General features: G+C 34.9%; 2 protein-coding genes and 1 long non-coding RNA gene across 4 annotated transcripts in view; 2 read left to right on the top strand and 1 right to left on the bottom strand.

Annotated features, from left to right (window-relative positions):
• Positions 1–131: 131 nt before the first annotated feature.
• Positions 132–9,983, top strand: uchl5 (ubiquitin carboxyl-terminal hydrolase L5). 2 transcript variants are annotated; one of them, XM_048166488.1, is made up of 12 exons: positions 132–192; positions 276–353; positions 5,119–5,182; positions 5,271–5,376; positions 5,472–5,597; positions 5,692–5,753; positions 5,843–5,973; positions 6,050–6,113; positions 6,185–6,287; positions 6,366–6,479; positions 8,888–8,986; positions 9,380–9,983. In XM_048166488.1, exons 2-12 carry the CDS (start codon positions 278–280, stop codon positions 9,422–9,424), a joined length of 990 nt encoding a protein of 329 aa, XP_048022445.1. In that variant the 5' UTR covers positions 132–192; positions 276–277; the 3' UTR covers positions 9,425–9,983. The 2 variants fall into 2 exon arrangements, with proteins under 2 accessions (XP_048022445.1, XP_048022434.1); XM_048166477.1 differs by having other exon boundaries at positions 162–353.
• Positions 9,984–11,816: 1,833 nt separating this feature from the next.
• LOC125252849 overlaps positions 11,817–17,667 on the top strand; it is a 25,957-nt gene continuing 20,106 nt past the window's right edge. Inside the window, exons 1-2 of the long non-coding RNA XR_007181291.1 lie at positions 11,817–12,689; positions 13,805–15,408. This is a non-coding gene — a long non-coding RNA (uncharacterized LOC125252849). The remainder of the gene's footprint in view (positions 12,690–13,804; positions 15,409–17,667) is intronic.
• The window catches only part of rgs2 (regulator of G protein signaling 2), a 2,428-nt gene continuing 1,546 nt past the window's right edge, over positions 16,786–17,667 (bottom strand). The window contains exons 3-5 of the mRNA XM_048166428.1: positions 17,605–17,666; positions 17,328–17,494; positions 16,786–17,240 (exon numbers count right to left, since the gene is read on the bottom strand). Coding sequence (XP_048022385.1) covers positions 17,061–17,240; positions 17,328–17,494; positions 17,605–17,666 — 409 coding nt within the window. The 3' untranslated portion in view covers positions 16,786–17,060. The remainder of the gene's footprint in view (positions 17,241–17,327; positions 17,495–17,604; position 17,667) is intronic.

Here is a 17,667-nt window from a genome sequence, read left to right as displayed (position 1 = left end):
TACTAACATTTAAATGCACTGTATTTGTCTAACGACGGAAATTTCCTTTCAAAATCACTTTTTTGAAATAAGGCGAAGAGCGACTCGAACACGCTCCTAGACACACGGAGGCAGAAGCGCGCGACGCATATTTGAGACACCGCATGAAGCAGAAGAATGACGCATGTCGAAAGGAATGCCGGGAAAACTACTGTATGTGTGAATGAGTCTCATTAGCCTCGTTTAACCGCTACACGAGAACAATTTTCTGTTTACAATAAGATATATCATTTCAGAAATGGCGGGAAGCGCTGGGGAATGGTGTCTTATGGAAAGCGACCCTGGAGTTTTTACAGAGCTGATAAAGGGCTTTGGTGAGCACTCAATATTTTCTGAAATTATAGCGGGGCGTGTAAGTGCGCTAGTTTTGCTTCAGTTCATTGATTTTGATCACCAGCCTGCGATGTGGTTTAAATCCACATAATGATATTTTCTGAATGTTCTCAGTGTATGAGTCAGTGCTGCACTACACTTCTTAATTAATGCAGAATGACAGCTGCCTCACATTTCTGCAGCTTAACTTGAGTCTAATGTCAGTGGTCATGTCACAAAAAAGTAGTGAGCAGCCTACCTAGACGGCGTTTTTGAGGCATCATTTGCAAGTTCCTAACAACTGATTCGTATTTTTATTGGTATTATTAGACGAACATTTGAATTCGGTGCATTTAGGCATCACAGGCATGTTCCGATTCATATTTGTGTGGCCACCAAACTGTGTTCGAACTTATGATTCAGTACATTTGCACGTTTCAAACATTCGATTCGAATATTTTTGTCGGTATTATTTCTTGAATACAATCCTTGAATTCAGTATATTTGGGCATTATTCTCACCTTCTGAACATTTGCGTCATAGTTTGTCTGTATTGGTTGAGTATGAACATTGAATTCATTATATTTGGGCATCGTTTGCACGTTCCGAACATCTGATTCTTATTTGTGTGGACATTATTGTTTAAAACATTTGATTCAATGTATTTAGGCATCATTTGCATGTTCTAAACATCTTTTTGTGTTATTGAGCATTCTCAATAATTTGCACATTCTCAATTATCTATTAATATTTGTCTGGGAATTATTGATTGCATATGAACATTTGAGTAATACATCGATGAGCTGACACATTATGCCTTATATGCTGTTGGTCCTCCTTCGTGATGCAAAAACAGCGTCGACCCCCTGAGGCATGGACTCAACGAGACCCCTGAAGGTGTCCTGTGGTATATCTACCATTAGCAGCAGATCCTTCAAGTCCTGAGGGTTGCAAGGTGGAGCAAACTTGTTGGTCCAGCTCATCCCATAGATGCTCTGTTGGATTGAGATCTGGGGAATCTGGAGACCACAGCAACACCTTGAACTCTTCATCACGTTCTTCAGATCATTCCTGAACAATGTATCCAGTGTGGCAGGGTGTATTATCCTGCTGAACGAGGACTTCGGTAAAGTTGGTTTTATATTCGCACATTCGGACTTCTGATAAATTCAGACTTTCCAATAAATGTGCAATAAATTAATGTTTGCAAATTTTAAGCAGCAACATGATACTGACAACCAACGATTGTCAACTTACAACATTTTTCACAGTCGATCAAAATAGGCAAGTATTGTTTTAATGGCATATTTACTTGTGAATGTCCACTGAATGTCCAATGTAGTGTGATTAACAAGGCTATTGAATACGGATGTCCGAATGTGCGAATATAAAACCAACTTTACCCAAGTTGAACGAGGCCACTTCCACCAGGCAACACCATTGTCATGAAGGACGTACCTGGTCTGCAACAATGTTTAGGTAGGTTGGTGGCATGTGACAATTTTATGTCCATGTGAATGGCCAGACCCAGGGTTTCCCAGCAGAACATTGACCAGAGCATCACGTTCCCTCCGCTGGCTTGTCGTCATCCCACAGTGCTTCCTGGTGCATCACTTCCCCAGGTAAACAGCGCACACGTACACAGCCGTCCACGTGATGTAAAAGAAAACAGGACTCATGGGACCAGGTGACCTTCTGCTGCTCCACAGTCCAGTTCAGACACTTGCATGCCCATTGTAGGCACTTTTAACAGTGGACAGGGGTCATCATAAGCACGCTGATTGGTCTGCAGCTACACAGCCCCATACGCAGCAGAGTGCGATGACGTGTTCCTCCCATTACCATCATTCAAATTTTTGTGCCATAGTAGACCTTCTGTTGGTTCTGACCAGACAGGATAGTCTTCATTGCCTTCGTGCATCGATGCACCTTGGGCGCCCAACACCCTGTCGCCTGTTTGTTGTTTGTTCCCTCTTGGATCACCGTTGGTAAATTCTCACCACTGCTGACCGGGAGCAACACACAAGCCTTGCCGTTTCAGAGATACTCTGACCCAGTCGCCTTGCCAGGGGCGTAGCCATCATTTCAAGAGTGAGGGGGACAGAAATGTTGGGTGTGTAATACCAGTTTTTATCAGGCCACTAAATAATTGATCGATTTTATTATTTTTTTCTCTCATTTCTTGCTTTTGATTTGAAATGAAATACACTGCTGAACAATAAACAATATCTAATATTTTCCCCTATATTTTATGACAATTTTATGATTGGTTTATATACTACAAACACTTGTGCTTTAAGCCCTTATGAATTTTATACAATGTAAAATAAAATAAAAAGATCACAGAATAAGGCAGAACATACAATACCTATCATTTTTTGGAAACATTACAATTGTACAATTGATATGTGTCTTCTGCTCACCAAGGCAGGATTTATTTAATTAAATACAGTAAAAACAGTAATATTGTGAAATAGTATTACAATTTAAAAATAGCTGTTTACTATGTGAATATATTGTAAAATGTACATATTATGTGGTCAAAGCTGAATTATTAGCATCATTACTTCAGTGTCACATGATCCTTCAGAAATCATTCTAATATGCTGATTCTGCTGCTCAAGAAACATTTCTGATTATTATAAATGTTGAAAATAGTTGTGCTGCTTCATATTTGTGTGGAAACCTTGATACAATTCAAACATTTGTGGTAAGATTAAAAAGAGAGAAATTAATAGTTTTATTCATCAAGGATGCATTCAATTTATCAAAAGTGACAATAAATGCAAATAAATGTTGATTGAACTTTCTATTCATCAAAGAATCCAGTAAAATTAAATGCATGATGGTATCCACAATAATTTAAGCAACTGTTTTCCAGACAGATAATTGGCCTAATCATAAATGTTTCTTGAGCAGCAAATCAGCATATTAGATTGATTTCTGAAGGATCATGTGACACTGAAGACTGGAGTAATGATGCTGTAAATTCAGCTTATTCACAAGTATTTTCACAAAGAAAACAGCTATTTTAATTTCTAACACTATTTTGCAATATCACTGTTTTTACTGTATTTTTTTTAATTAAATAAATGCAGCCTTGGCAAGCATAGAGACTTCATTGTCAATGCTTTTCTGCCTTTTATTCAGCTGCTTCTAGAACAAATAGCTGAATTACTTCTACGAAACCGTTTTAGGCTTTCTGCGAGAGAGCGCCCTCCGGCTTCCAGTATGAATGAAACATTACACGAGAGTGAGCGCTCCATAATGTTTTGATCACCTCATTTTAGTTAAGAATAAAACGACAGGTCATGCATAGACTATTCTTGCTCGAAAAAAAGTGTGGGGGATGAGTTTACGTTTTATTAAAAGTACGTCCTCCCACGTATTCTATGCCCATGCGCCTTTGCCAGCCCTTGTCAAAATCACTCAGATCTTTATTCCTGTGTTCCTATAACATGTTGATTAGGAGAACTGATTGGTTGCTTACCATCTAATCTACTCCAGACCTTAATATGTGGCCTTGTTAGGAGATGATTAGTCTCAGCCTCAGACTTCACGCCCACGGACTGTTGGCTGAACGTCTGATGCATATGGCACACTTACCTGGAAACACTTTTTCAAAAGATTTTCAAAGTCGTCATCTGGTTGGTTGAATTCTACAGGATTTCTGGGAGACGTGTGTGTCGTGTTCTTTAAAGGTCCGCCTGGAAACAAATGCCGTAACTCCAAACCAGCTCGGGAAGAAGAACTCCATCGTGTTCACAACTGTGACAGTGAGCTAAACGCTGGATTTTTTTTTTACCCCAAAAATGTGAAGTTCAAGGCTCCATTGTTGCAGTAAACTTGCACAATGTTCTTGAATTAATAATTTATTAGATGCACACCAGTCTGTTATTGTAAGGACATCGACTTTACATTTTCACACCCCTAAATACGATGCAGAACAAAACGAACTGTGATTGGATGTTATATGTCAAACATCCTCTTGGGTGGCCCTTGGCCAATGAAAGCTGCTATAGAATCCAGACCTTCTGCCGTCAGTCTAAAGGTCTGGCTACGTGAGACTAGCCCCGCGTCTCAATCAGCTCCCTAGCTTCCTAGGTCTTAAACCAGTTTGTCGTGTGAATGAATGTGGCTGACTCCCTGATCTGTGCCCTTGACTTACTGAACTAGGGAGCTGATTGAGATGCACGCAAGAAGATGAATGAAATTCGCTGTACCTGTGACTGGTCATAATGTTTGGGCTCATCAGTGTATTTGGGCATCATTTACATGTTCATTTACACTGTATTCATATTTTTCATGGACATTATAGGTGCATTCAAGCATTTGATTCTGTATATTTGGGCATCATATGCACGTTCTGAACATTTAGTTACTCTTTTTTTGGTATTATTGGTTGTATTCGAACATTTGTTTGTGTATTTGGGCATCATTTGATTTTGCACATTCCAAACATTCAATTCATCTTTTAGTGTGCATCATAGGTGCGTGTTCGAACATAATTCAGCATATTTAGCCATTATGACATTTGCACATTCTGAGCATCTAATTTAATGTTTTTGTTGGCATTCTGCTCATTGTTCCCTCAATAAGTTTGGGTATTGTTGGTGCATTGGAGACTTTATCACCATTAGGACATTAAACTGTCATTGGTGCACATTTAAAAATTACATTTGGAATATACGGGCATTTCGAGTCTTTGATTCTGCATTATTGGTGCCTTCGAATGTCGTGCGACACTGATTTCTCTGTTTTCATTAGGATGCAAAGGTGCACAGGTGGAAGAGATATGGAGCATGGAGCCAGAAAACTTTGAAAATCTCAAGTAAGCAATGGCTAAAAATCTATTATTATATGAAGTTTTCTTCCAGTGTTCTCTAACTGCAATTGAATATGCACGTAAATCATTTCAGGCCCGTTCATGGTCTGATTTTCCTCTTCAAGTGGCAACCCGGTGAGGAGCCAGCGGGCTCTATTGTTCAAGACTCAAGGCTGGATCAGATCTTCTTTGCCAAGCAGGTGAATAATTATGCATCTCATCCGATCCAGCAGTCTGTTACCAAATGTAAACAGGATATTTTTGGACATTTATGTATGCGAATGTTCCGTTTCAGGTCATCAATAATGCCTGTGCAACCCAAGCGATCGTCAGCGTGTTGTTAAACTGCACTCATCCTGATATGCTCCTTGGGGAAACGCTGACAGAATTTAAAGAGTTTTCACTCAGTTTTGATGCTGCAGTAAGTTGGTGCATGTTTTATTTTACTGGATATTTGTCATTAGTATGGTTTATTAGCCTTTTAAAGACTTATGTTCACATTTTCCTTTTTCAAGATGAAGGGTCTTGCTCTCAGTAACTCTGAAGTTATTCGACAAGTTCACAACAGCTTCGCCAGGTTGTTTTATTTGCTTTTATGAAACTTTTTTTTTTTCTCTCTGTTAGATATCTTGTATAATGTTTTTGCCATTTTCTTTTTTTTCATAGACAACAGATGTTTGAGTTTGACGCAAAGTCATCGGCTAAAGAAGAGGATGCTTTCCACTTTGTGAGCTACGTGCCTGTTAACGGACGACTTTATGAGTTGGACGGACTTCGTGAAGGACCCATAGATCTTGGTAGATGGAATCAACAGTGAATTATTTATTTTGTGCAGTTGGTTCATGTTCTTAAATGATTTTGTCACTTTTTCAGGTGCGTGTAACCAGGATGATTGGATCGGTGCTGTTCGGCCCGTCATTGAGAAACGAATACAGAAGTAAGCATCAAGCTGATTTGATTTATTTTGAGTAGATGGTATTTCTTTTTTTAAATAATTTCTTTTTTTAGATACAGTGAGGGAGAGATTCGATTCAACTTGATGGCCATTGTTTCGGACCGCAAGATGATTTATGAAAAGAAGATCGTTGAACTACAGGCTCAGCTCACAGAGGTAAGACCTTCTGACTGTGTTAAATATTGAAATGGCAGAATGATGACGGCTGCTTAAAGACGTTACTGCTGTTCACAGGAAGAGCCGATGGACACAGACCAGAGTGGGAATCATCTTAGCTCTATCCAGTCAGAGATCGCCAAGTATCAGCTCCTGATTGAAGAAGAGAACCAAAAACTTAAAAGATACAAGGCATGTACATCTTTGATCCCCTCAGTGAGCTTTTGAAAAGTAACTTATTAAGAATATTATTCATAGAAAACCTTTCATTATTAGTATTATTAATACTTCAGATATCACTTTACTTAATAATATTATCATATTTATTATTATTTTTCCTAATTTATTTTTTTAAATGTTAATTTAATTAAAGGTGCCCTAGAATGCTTTTTCAAAAGATGTAATATAAGTCTAAGGTGTCCCCTGAATGTGTCTGAATGTGTTTCAGCTCAAAATACCCCATAGATTTTTTTTTTTTTTTTTTATGATTAATTTTTGTAACTGCCTATTTTGGGGCATCATTAAATATACGCTGATTCAGGCTGCGGCCCCTTTAAATCCTTGCGCTCCCCGCCCCCGAGCTCGCGACTGTAATACATTGCATAAACAAAGTTCACACAGCTAATATAACCCTCAAAATGGATCTTTACAAAATGTTCGGCATGCATACTGCATGCATGCATCAGATTATGCAAGTATAGTATTTATTTGGATGTTTACATTTGATTCTGAATGAGTTTGATACTGTGCTCCGTGGCTAAAGCTAACATTACACACTGTTGGAGAGATTTATAAAGAATGAAGTTGTGTTTATGAATTATACAGACTGCAAGTGTTTAAAAATGAAAATGGCAACGACTCTTGTCTCTGTGAATACAGTAATAAACAATGGTAACTTTAACCACATTTAACAGTACATTAGCAACATGCTAACGAAACATTTATAAAGACAATTTACAAATATCACTAAACATATCATGTTATCATGGATCATGTCAGTTATTATTGCTCCATCTGCCATTTGCTTGCTTACATAGTCTGATGATTCAGCTGTGCTGCTTCAGACGTTAATACTGGCTGCCCTTGTCTAATGCCTTGAACATGGGCTGGCATATGCAAATATTGGGGTCATACATATTAATGATCCCGACTGTTGCATAACAGTCGGTGTTATGTTGAGATTCGCCTGTTCTTCGGAGGTCTTTTAAACAAATGAGATTTACATAAGGAGGAGGAAACAATGGAGTTTGAGACTCACTGTATGTCATTTCCATGTACTGAACTCTTGTTATTTAACTATGCCAAGATAAATTCAATTTTTAATTCTATGGCACCTTTAAGTAACATATGTTATAAAATAAATGATTACTGTTGTTTTCTTCATTGGCTCTTTAAAAACTATAAGTTATTTATGTTATAAAATAGAAAATGCTCTACTTTATTATAATAAACTAATAATAATTATGATTATTATAATTCTTTTCTAATTTATCCTTTCAAAATTTAATTTTAATTTTAAGTAGTGTTATAAAATATGAAATTTTTAATGTTTAATTAATAATAATAATAATATTATATTATTATTATTATTATTATTATTATTAGCACTACTACTATTATTATTAATATTATTATTAATAATTTTCTTCATTGGTTCTTAATTTTTTAACTAAAATATATTATAAAATAACACTATATAATAATAATGATGATAATAATAAATTATTAATAGTAGTATTAAGGTTTTTCCTAATTTATCCTTTTAAAGTAAATTGTATTAATAAGTAACATATGTAGTAAAATATCACTCTTCTTTCATTATTATTTTAGTTTTCCTCACTGGCTCTTTAAAAAAGTTGTTATAAATTAGAAAATGCACTTTACTTTTTTATAAATATAATAATAAATGTATTATAATTATTAGTAGTATTTTCCTCTTCGTCATTGGTTCTTAATTTTATTTTTATAAATAAGTTGTTATAAAATATCACTTTACTGTATAAATAATAATAATAATAATATTAATATTAAATGTATTATTATTATTATTATTATAATTAATGTTTTCCTAATTTACCCTTTAAAGTTAATTTTATTAATAAGTAACATGTTATACAATCACTTTTCTCCTTTTATTATTATTGTTGTTTGTTAAAAACGAAGTTATGTAAAATAGAAAATGCACTTTACTATAAATATGATTATAAATATAAAATATAATAATTATTATTATTATTATTATTTTCCTCATTGTTAAGTTGTTATAAAATATAAATTTACTGTATAGTATAATTATTATAGCGATTATTATTATTATTATTATTATTATTAATGTTTTTCCTAATTTAGCCTTTAAAGTTAATTTTATTAGTAAGTAACATGTTATAAAATACCACTGTTCTTCCTTTATTGTTGCTGTTGTTTCCGTTTTCCTCATTGGCATTAGCTCTTTAAAAACACATGCATAAAATATATTTATAAAATATAAAATACACTTTATTGTAATGTAATAATCAATATCATTATTATTATCCACCCCTAAAAATGTGAAATGTTATAAAATAACTTATTTTTAACTAAAAATATATATTTTTTTTAAGATTGAGAACATTAGAAGGAAGCACAACTACCTGCCTTTTATTATGGAGTTACTGAAGACATTGGCCGAATATCAGCAGCTGATCCCACTGGTCGAAAAGGTAAGTACAGTCACAACCAGTGTGTATGACAGTGAATCTCATCATACCACTAGAGGGCGCTGTTGATGCGTTTTTCTACTTCGCTTCTGAGCTTGCAGTGTTTTGTTCTAGCTCTTGTTAATTTAATTGTAAGAAACCTTGCAGTTAGTTAGAAGTTTGTAAAATCTGAACACTAGTAAGTCAACTCTTTAAAAAGTAAACACCTAAAACTTTCAAATAGTTCTGCAGTAATAGCACCCACATAGTACCCAGGTACCTTTGTTTATTCACCCAGTGCAGTGTTAGAAATGCTGCATGACAATCTAGTATTCAAATTCAAAATACTGGGAATTCTAAATTTAAATTCAATATAGGAGGATGAATATGAACATTTCTGTTTTCTTTCTTCCTCAGGCAAAGGAAAAACAAAGTGCCAAAAAAATACAAGAAGCCAAGTAACCCCACATTGTTAGACCCCGTTTAATTTTATGCCACGGAATCACTTGATGTGCAGTTGTCTTCTGTATCCCATAAAAGGAGAACCTGGAAGTGAAGTCAAGTGCGGTGCTTGATGTCATTTCCTTCACGTCTGCATGCATGCGAAGAGATGTTTAAATAATGTCTTATTTTCATATAAATTTCATTTGTTCAGTAATAATGTTGTTTCATGTTTTGTTCTTATTAGCGCAAAGTAAAAGATTATAAATGAGTCTTAAATTACTGTAAAATACTGTACAATAAAGCACTAATCTATTATTATTAATAATGAACATAATTAGAATGGTAAATTTTGACTGAAATGATACACATGTGAAAAGTCTCTTCTGTCAGTAACGGTTTAATAGAGGAAGGTTTACAATTATATAATGTATCATAAATCTGCAATAATGACACACTAAAAACTTCCTGTCTGTTAGGCAGAAGCAAACTGCTTCATGTTTTCGAACAATTTGGTTGCTTTACTTGGAAGTTTGGTGTTTCTCATGTTACTAAATAGATCTGTTTTTTTTGTCCTGTTTCCTGTCATCTGGGATGTTTAATTTGGGAATATGACGCAGACTCACATGGGTAGACAAACTGCGGTCAAGCTTGTTACAAGCGTAGCAACCAATGCTGAAACGGCATCTTTATTTGCATGTGCCGTTCCTCAAAAATATCACGCTAGCTAATCATGTTTTCTTTTGAAAATACTGGTAGAAGTTTAGTTTTGTTTATTTTGACTTTCAAAAATGAAACTGCTCAGAGAAATATTCACTGGTGGAGTAATGGCTAATTTCCATGTAATTGCTTCACAGTGTTAATTTAGTATTATTTATATACTATTATATTATTATTTTGAATTGAGCGCAACAGTCAGGTTTCCGGAAGTAAAATCTAAGAAAATGTACATATATTTGTCAACATTTTTACATGAGTAGTTTTATATTATTTCTCTATTTTTGTTTTAATTATGCTGTTCACAATGCTTTATGGGATTGTAGTTCTTTCCGTCTCTTCATCTGTTAAAGGATAGTTAGTTCACACAAAAATGTAAATTCTGTCATTAATGACTCGCCCTCATGTCATTCCAAACCCGTAAGACTTTCGTTCATCTTTGAAACATAAATGAAGATCTTTTTGATGAGCTTTCTGTCCCTCCGTTGACAGCTACGCAACTGACACTGTGACGCTTCAAAAAGTTCATAAAGAGATCGTAAAACTAATCCATAGGAATTGAGCGGTTTAGTCCAAAGAGACTCGATCGCTTTATACACTGAACAGATTGAATTTAGGCTTTTATTCACATGCAAACATTTGTCGACGAACATAAATAGAAGCTCAACCGAAACTGCTTGACGCACAAGAAAAACCGCTTCCGAAAGCACAAATGTGCTGCGTAACACACGAGAATGAAGCTCATTGGTTCTCGCGCGTCAAGCGAAAATGCTTGAGCTTCCGTTTACCACAACTGATGTGTGAGTTGATCAATGTTTATGTGTTTGGACTAAAAAACGCTCAATTCATATGGATTAATTTTATGATCTCTTTATGAACTTCTTCAAGCGTCAAAGTGGTAGTTGCGTCGACTGTCAATGGAGGGACGGAAAGCTCTCAGATTTCATCAGAAAGACATTCATTTGTGTTCTGAAGATGAATGAAAGTCTTGCAGGTGTGGAATGACATAAGGTAACAGAATTTTCATTTTTGGGTGAACAAACCCTTTAAGTACACAGTCTGGTACCTATTGTATTTTTGTCGGTTTTTCAAATATTTTTTTGCTTCAAGTCAAAGTTTGTAATGTTATGATTCACCTCGTGGCTGGTTGACTTGTTTCATGGTTTATAACGCCTTGACAAAAGGTTTGTTCGACTTGAAACGGCGCTGCATATACTTATTAGGGGTGTAACGATCAGTGGTGGCTGGTGCAAAAAATATTTGGGGGGGGGCGCAAAAAAAAAAAATGAATAGGCTAATTGTTAAATAACCATTTAACAAGTGAAATAATAATGTATCCATCTAAAACATGGAAAATTCAGTATTTAAAGCGTGCCATAGGGCTGAGATCTAAAAAAAATCTGTATTTAATTAAAAAAAAATTTTATTTAAGATCCTGCCCAATATTGTCCTAGAAACAATGTTCATATTGAAGGCTATAAAAACAAACATGAATGTAACTGTGTAGTATATGCTATAAATTATGTGCAAAAAAGGGGTCAAATCACATTAGGCCTAGGCTACATTCTAAAATTGTACCTTTACAATCTAAAAACAATTTTTTTTGAAGCAGAAATTATTTTGATAACCCTACAATAGTCACTTTACACATTTACTGCTATCGTACAAATACACTTAGCTGTAGGTTCGAAATTCTACATATGACATAATTATGTTCGCCAACAAAAACAAATTTTCAACAAATATTTTGAGCAAAATGTATTTTACTCATATTGAACTCCGTCTGTTCGGCGCGCGACGGCGCTCGTTCACGGAAGTGTGTGCTTGCTGAAGGCTCGTCCACGCCTGCAAAATGGAAATATTTTCTCGACTTTCTAACTTTTACAGATGGAGAATATGTCTGTGAAATGTAAATTATGCACTGAGGAAATTATTAAATGTCACTTCAGCTTAAAAAAAATATTAATAGAGGTATGTTTGTTTCCACCAATCGCTGCACAAGTTAAGGTTACGTATGGTGACGAAAGCACGTTAGTGCGAGCCCTCCCGGAACCCATAGAGAATGCATTGCAGTGCCTGCAGTTCGAAAAAATATGCTTGATTTATTTCGGTCGATAATCGATGTAAAATGCAAAGAATCGGATTAATCGCGATTCTATAGTGATTCAGTGCTTTAAAATATATAAACATTAAATTACTACATGCGCGAATTGATGGAGACGTTGTGCGCCATCATTCGCCCTCACAGCTCTCCTTCACAGACACGCGCGGCTGCACTTTACTTACCGCCTCTCACTTGATTGCGCTCGCGCTCAGTCCGTAGCCCACGTTTGAGCTCTCCTCAGGACGGCCACTGCTGTTCACATGAGCATATGACACTTCTCTATTAAGACAGCAATAGTCCTGAGTCAAACTGCTCAAGCCATTTATGAGCTGCCAAGTCATTGCGCGGTCACTACTGTTGAAATAAAACGCTTTTATTGCGTGGAAAAGTCGGAGATGGTTCATCGACATTACCTGAGCAGTTTCAAGGCGCGCATTTTTTGCATGGACGGAGCAAACACATAATGTAAGTGTCTAAATGCATACAGTTCAATGAATGATAAATGAAATTATGAGCTTAATGTCATTAAACTGAATGTGCGAGGAAACTGCTGAAATAACTACACCATTAACAACACTGACGTAAGAGCGCGCGGTTTATCAATCAGATGCGCGTTAAAGTTGCGTTCGTTACTATAGCAACAGTAGAAACCCAGCGCGTTTTCTTTCAGAATCACCATAAGGAAAATGTTACGTAAAAAGAGAAGCGTTTTACTATTCCGTGAAGAAAGTTAGTTTAAGATTAGTTGGGAAAGTGCATGATAGTCTCTCCATGTAAGCGTTAGTATTTTTAATGTACCTGGAACATTTTAATAAGGTTGTGTAGCCTTTAACACTATCCTCTATCCTCCACTATATTTAACATAGGCCTAAAAATACTTTTAAAGCCCTTTTAAAGTTTTGGCTTATGTAAATTTCCACAAATGCCAATTTTTATAGACTGTTAAAATAAAGTTATGTAGCATCATTGAGAACTAACATGAACTAACATTAACAATGGACAAAGTGTTTTTTGTTGTTTGTTTGTTTTTGCCCTTACTCTCTGACCTCCTGAAGGCCGCTGATTAAGACATGTTGAGGGAAGCATTTCAATATCCCTATAAATGCATATTAAAATGCAAAATCGAATCGAATTAATCAAATCGCATCGAATTTTAATGTGAATCGTCTCGAATCGAATCGTTCTGAATTTGCAAAAATCGTTCTTGAATCGAATCGAACACCTATGAATCGTGAATCGAATTGAATCGCTGTCTACCCAAAGATTCACAGCCCTAATACTTAGCTTTTGTTTTTATATTTTAATTTTTGTATTCTACTTTTGTCAGTTTATTTTTTATTATTATTATTTCTATATAGCTTTGACTATTTCAGTGAGTTGCTAAAGCAACATTTTATAAGTTTTTCCTCAAATATTTGCTTTATTTCCCTTTTTTTAGGCCTACCAAAAACAATAGTTTTATATGTAAAGTTGAAGTGTACTTTTTGTTGCAATAGGCATCTTATGATGGACATTCTATGTTGAAAGAGACATCTGAAATATGTTTGTCCAGTCAATGATCGTATTGCGCTGTTTTGCAGTTCCGTTTGTTGACGCCAGTCTGCATTTCACTCCCAAACTTTCTCTGGCCTGGATTTTTTGCCTTTCCCTGGCCTGGATTTGTGCCTTTCCCGTGCAAACATTCCCATGAAGTGATGGAAACTTCAGTAAGTGTTGTTCGAAGTGCTGAAAGGGTGCTTTAATAGTCTGCAGCATCAAAGCAGACACTTAAATCACCGGCGTTTGGCAATAGTTTTGTATTCTTCATCTGTACTTCCAGCGCCTCGACAGTCGTTTATACAGTGACTTGAGTTTCTATTCTTGCTGAACTGTTTATTTACATTCTTTAAAACTCCCCGGACCAGTCGTGATCTTAAGAGAGCCGCTGAGGTATATGATAACCGTGTCACATTACAGCCCCCCCCACCCCTGCAAGAACACGCTATCTTGTATTATTGCCGTCATAGTTGATCACAACACTTGATATACCGTCAAAAAATGTACAGTTGGTTTATGATGTAGTCGCCATTACTTGCTTTGTGACGCATGTATATTGCGATCCGGTTAGTCTTAACAACGTGAAACATCTTACTCTTGCCAAAAAAAAAGTTTTACGTCTGTAATATTGTGCAAGTTGTGTTGCTACATGTGCTGAAGTTCAGAACTGTTCCAGTCAAAACTTTAATCTACAGGAATTATCTAGCAATAGCCAAGAAAAAAAAAATCAAGCATATTTTTGGACACTCAAGTCACACTGAAAAAATATTAGTATTATTACGACATACCTAAATTTAGGTATTAAATGCTTTTTTTCTTTTTCTTTTGTTTTTTTATTAAACGTATGTGTTTATAGTCAATAACCATAGAACGTTAGTCACGCTAATAATAATAATAAGCAAATAATAAATAATAATAATATTAATCTCAACTTGATTATATGTTCAGTGGCTCCAAAAAGCATGTTAGTCACAACTGTATTTTTGGACACTTAAGTCACAGACAATTATTAAAAAATTATTGCATTTAGATATGCATTGAAAAGCATTTAGAATTTGAAGTCATACTTAAAGCATGTGCATTTATTATTATTATTATTATTAAAAAATATTTAATTAACAATACTTGTTTAGTTATGCATACAGTAACCCCAAAAACTATTTTTGGACACTTAAATCACACTTATTTTTTAAATGTTTTATTTGGATTAGTCAACTAAAATATCAATCCAGGTGGCATATGCAAACAATTGTGGACTAAAAAAATTCTCAGACTTAGTTTCACTTTTCTAATGCATTTTTCCATTTAACTGACTGGTGTTTATTTTGTGAATGAAGTCCATTTCATCACATTTACTATGGACATCTGACACTTTTAAAAAATATATTTTGCTTGTTTTTTTTTTTAAATAAATGGCACTTGCTTTAACATGTGGCATAAGTGTCCCAATACATCTTGAAGCTACTGTATGAGGACGAATCATGCAAAATGAGTTGAGGAAAGCCAGCAGTGTTGTAAATAACTGCTCGGGTTCATTGTGCAGTCTGTGAACACGTTCTTAAACAGACAGAGTGTTTGGTGTCTGTTCAATGTCGGACTGCTGTGAGATCATGTACAGGAACGGAAGGAACACAAATGTGCCACAAAGGTAAATACATCCCCACGTACAAAAAAAAAAAAAAAAAAAAATGTGTGCTGGTTTGCACCTGGAACAAAACAAACATGTTGAGTGCAGAATGTTCTGCTCTCTAAATTTGCTTTAAATGTTTGTTTTTAAGGAGAAGTGAGGTTTGCTCTGCAGGTACATCTCTGGTCTTTCAGGTCATGCCTTAAATGGGAAGATGATAAACATCTCAGATTTCATGTAAAAAAAAATTAAGGGTTCATTATGCAGTAATTCATGGGTGCAGTAAGTTTGCTGAGAAAATTGCAGTTTGGTTTTGTGGAACTAAACTGGTAGAACTGGTTATGGGACACTGAACTGATCAGATAATATACATAAAAGACATTTAGTAGGTCGTCTTATCTTTGCAACTAAAAAAGGCTTTAAAGGCGAGACAGCAGTTATATACTATTTGTCCAACCAATTCACTGTAAAAAAAAAAAAAAAAAAATTAGCAAATCAACTTAATGTGGTTCAGATAACATAATATTTTGAGTTTCTGTTTATTAAACCAATCGCCTTCATTGTATTAACTCAAATTTTTTTATCAATGAACTCATTTTAAGGCAACCATGTAGCTAACTTTAAGTAAAAAAATTAATTAGTTTTTATAGTGTAGCAGCACAAGAACATCAATGAAAATGTTTTGCAATGCAAGTGAAGTTACACAGCTTTGAAATTAATGTCTTTGTTTGAAGTAAAATTGTCAATGAATGCATATTGAGAAAGGATAGTTTGTGGACTAATAAAATACTGAAAAGTGCATTGATGTTATTGCTAATGTTGTTTAATATTATTTTGTGTAAAAAAAAAAAAAAATGTAGGCATCAAAAAATACAATGTGCTGTAAAAAATGTATTAAACAGAATTAAATTATTAGTGTTTTAAAGAATAACTATGAGTGAGTGCTAGATGATGGCAAAGGTAATCTATAAATAAAAATAGAATTGAGTATGAACAATTAAATGTACAATATTGTTTTTACCAATAAATGAAAAACTAATCTCCGCTAATAACACATACATGTTACTTTTTGCTTGCAGCTTTCTTTTATATCAAATCTGAAAAGTAATGAAATGACGGACAAAAAATGTTTTTAATTCAAATTTCTTCTTTTTATTGTTAGTGTTTAAAGGTAAGGTAATCTATAAATGTTAAAAAGTGGGGGGAGATGAGCATGTACAATTAAGTATGCAATATCTATAAATTTAAAAAAACAACAAAAAAAAAAAACTCCAATATCAGCCGATAACCATTTATACATCTCTTTATATATATACATCCATTTTTGCTTGCATCTGTTTTGCTGCATTATATCAGTCCACCCCCAAAATCCAGAAAAGTAACAGAATGACAAAGAAAGAAATGTATCCAAATTTATTGTTTAGCTCTTTCATTAAAAAGCAAAAATAAATAAAAAAAATTCTTATAGTACAACTTCAAAACATAGATGCTGCTTCATTATATGACCACTCACACCCTGACACCTTAAATATTTACAAATCTGTGCAAAATATGCAATATTTAAATACAATGAAATTATAATAGCATAACCACTAAGGAGGACATGAAACAGTAGATGCGTGTAGCATTCTAAAACGGACCAGCCATTTGTTTAAATGCAACAACTGAGAATGTTATTGCTCTCCTGCAGCAATTCTGCATAGTTGACGGTAGAGTTCAGAGTCCATGAACCGCGGGTACGAGTTGTGCTCAATCAAGAAGTAAACTCTGCTCTGGGCTGCTTTGAAACTAGACTGTGTTGGGATCAGAAGGCTTTGATGGAGGGACTCCTTGGTGTGGAAGTCCAAGTTGATCTAGAGAAGGAAGAATTGAAAGAAATAAGTGCGAGTGGCACAGCTTGATGAAAACTAAAAACTTTGCTGGCGTTGACGAAACCTCACCTCCTTTGGAGACTCTGCCTTGATGAATTCTTCGTATATTGTTTTTGCCCTCGATCTGAGTTTTGATCTCGACCTGATCTTTCGAAACTCTTCGCAGGCCAACCAGAACTCCATATTCTCCTCGCAGTGTTCAGACTTCATGAAAAGTCGCAAAGCAATTATTCCATCTGAAAATGAATACAGTAATAAGATCCGTTGTTATTGTTAAGCATTATTTTGGCATTAAATAATGTTATACCATATAATATAATTAGTAAATATTTGAAATAACAATTACATTTGCAGCTCAATAAGTTGTCCAGAGATTGTGCCCATCGAGTGACTTCTTCAGCAGTTGGCC

This window comes from Megalobrama amblycephala, linkage group LG2, assembly GCF_018812025.1.
Source record: "Megalobrama amblycephala isolate DHTTF-2021 linkage group LG2, ASM1881202v1, whole genome shotgun sequence".
NCBI lineage: Eukaryota > Metazoa > Chordata > Actinopteri > Cypriniformes > Xenocyprididae > Megalobrama > Megalobrama amblycephala.
Note: the sequence above shows the minus strand (reverse complement) of the source record. Positions and strands in the feature narration are given on the sequence as shown.

Bases quoted from the DNA above. Each gene is read 5' to 3' on its own strand.
- uchl5 (XM_048166488.1), top strand. From the start codon at position 278: ATGGCGGGAAGCGCTGGGGAATGGTGTCTTATGGAAAGCGACCCTGGA. The intron at 354-5,118 runs GTGAGCACTCAA...TGTTTTCATTAG, and splicing joins AGAGCTGATAAAGGGCTTTG to GATGCAAAGGTGCACAGGTG. The intron at 6,480-8,887 runs GCATGTACATCT...ATTTTTTTTAAG, and splicing joins AAAAACTTAAAAGATACAAG to ATTGAGAACATTAGAAGGAA.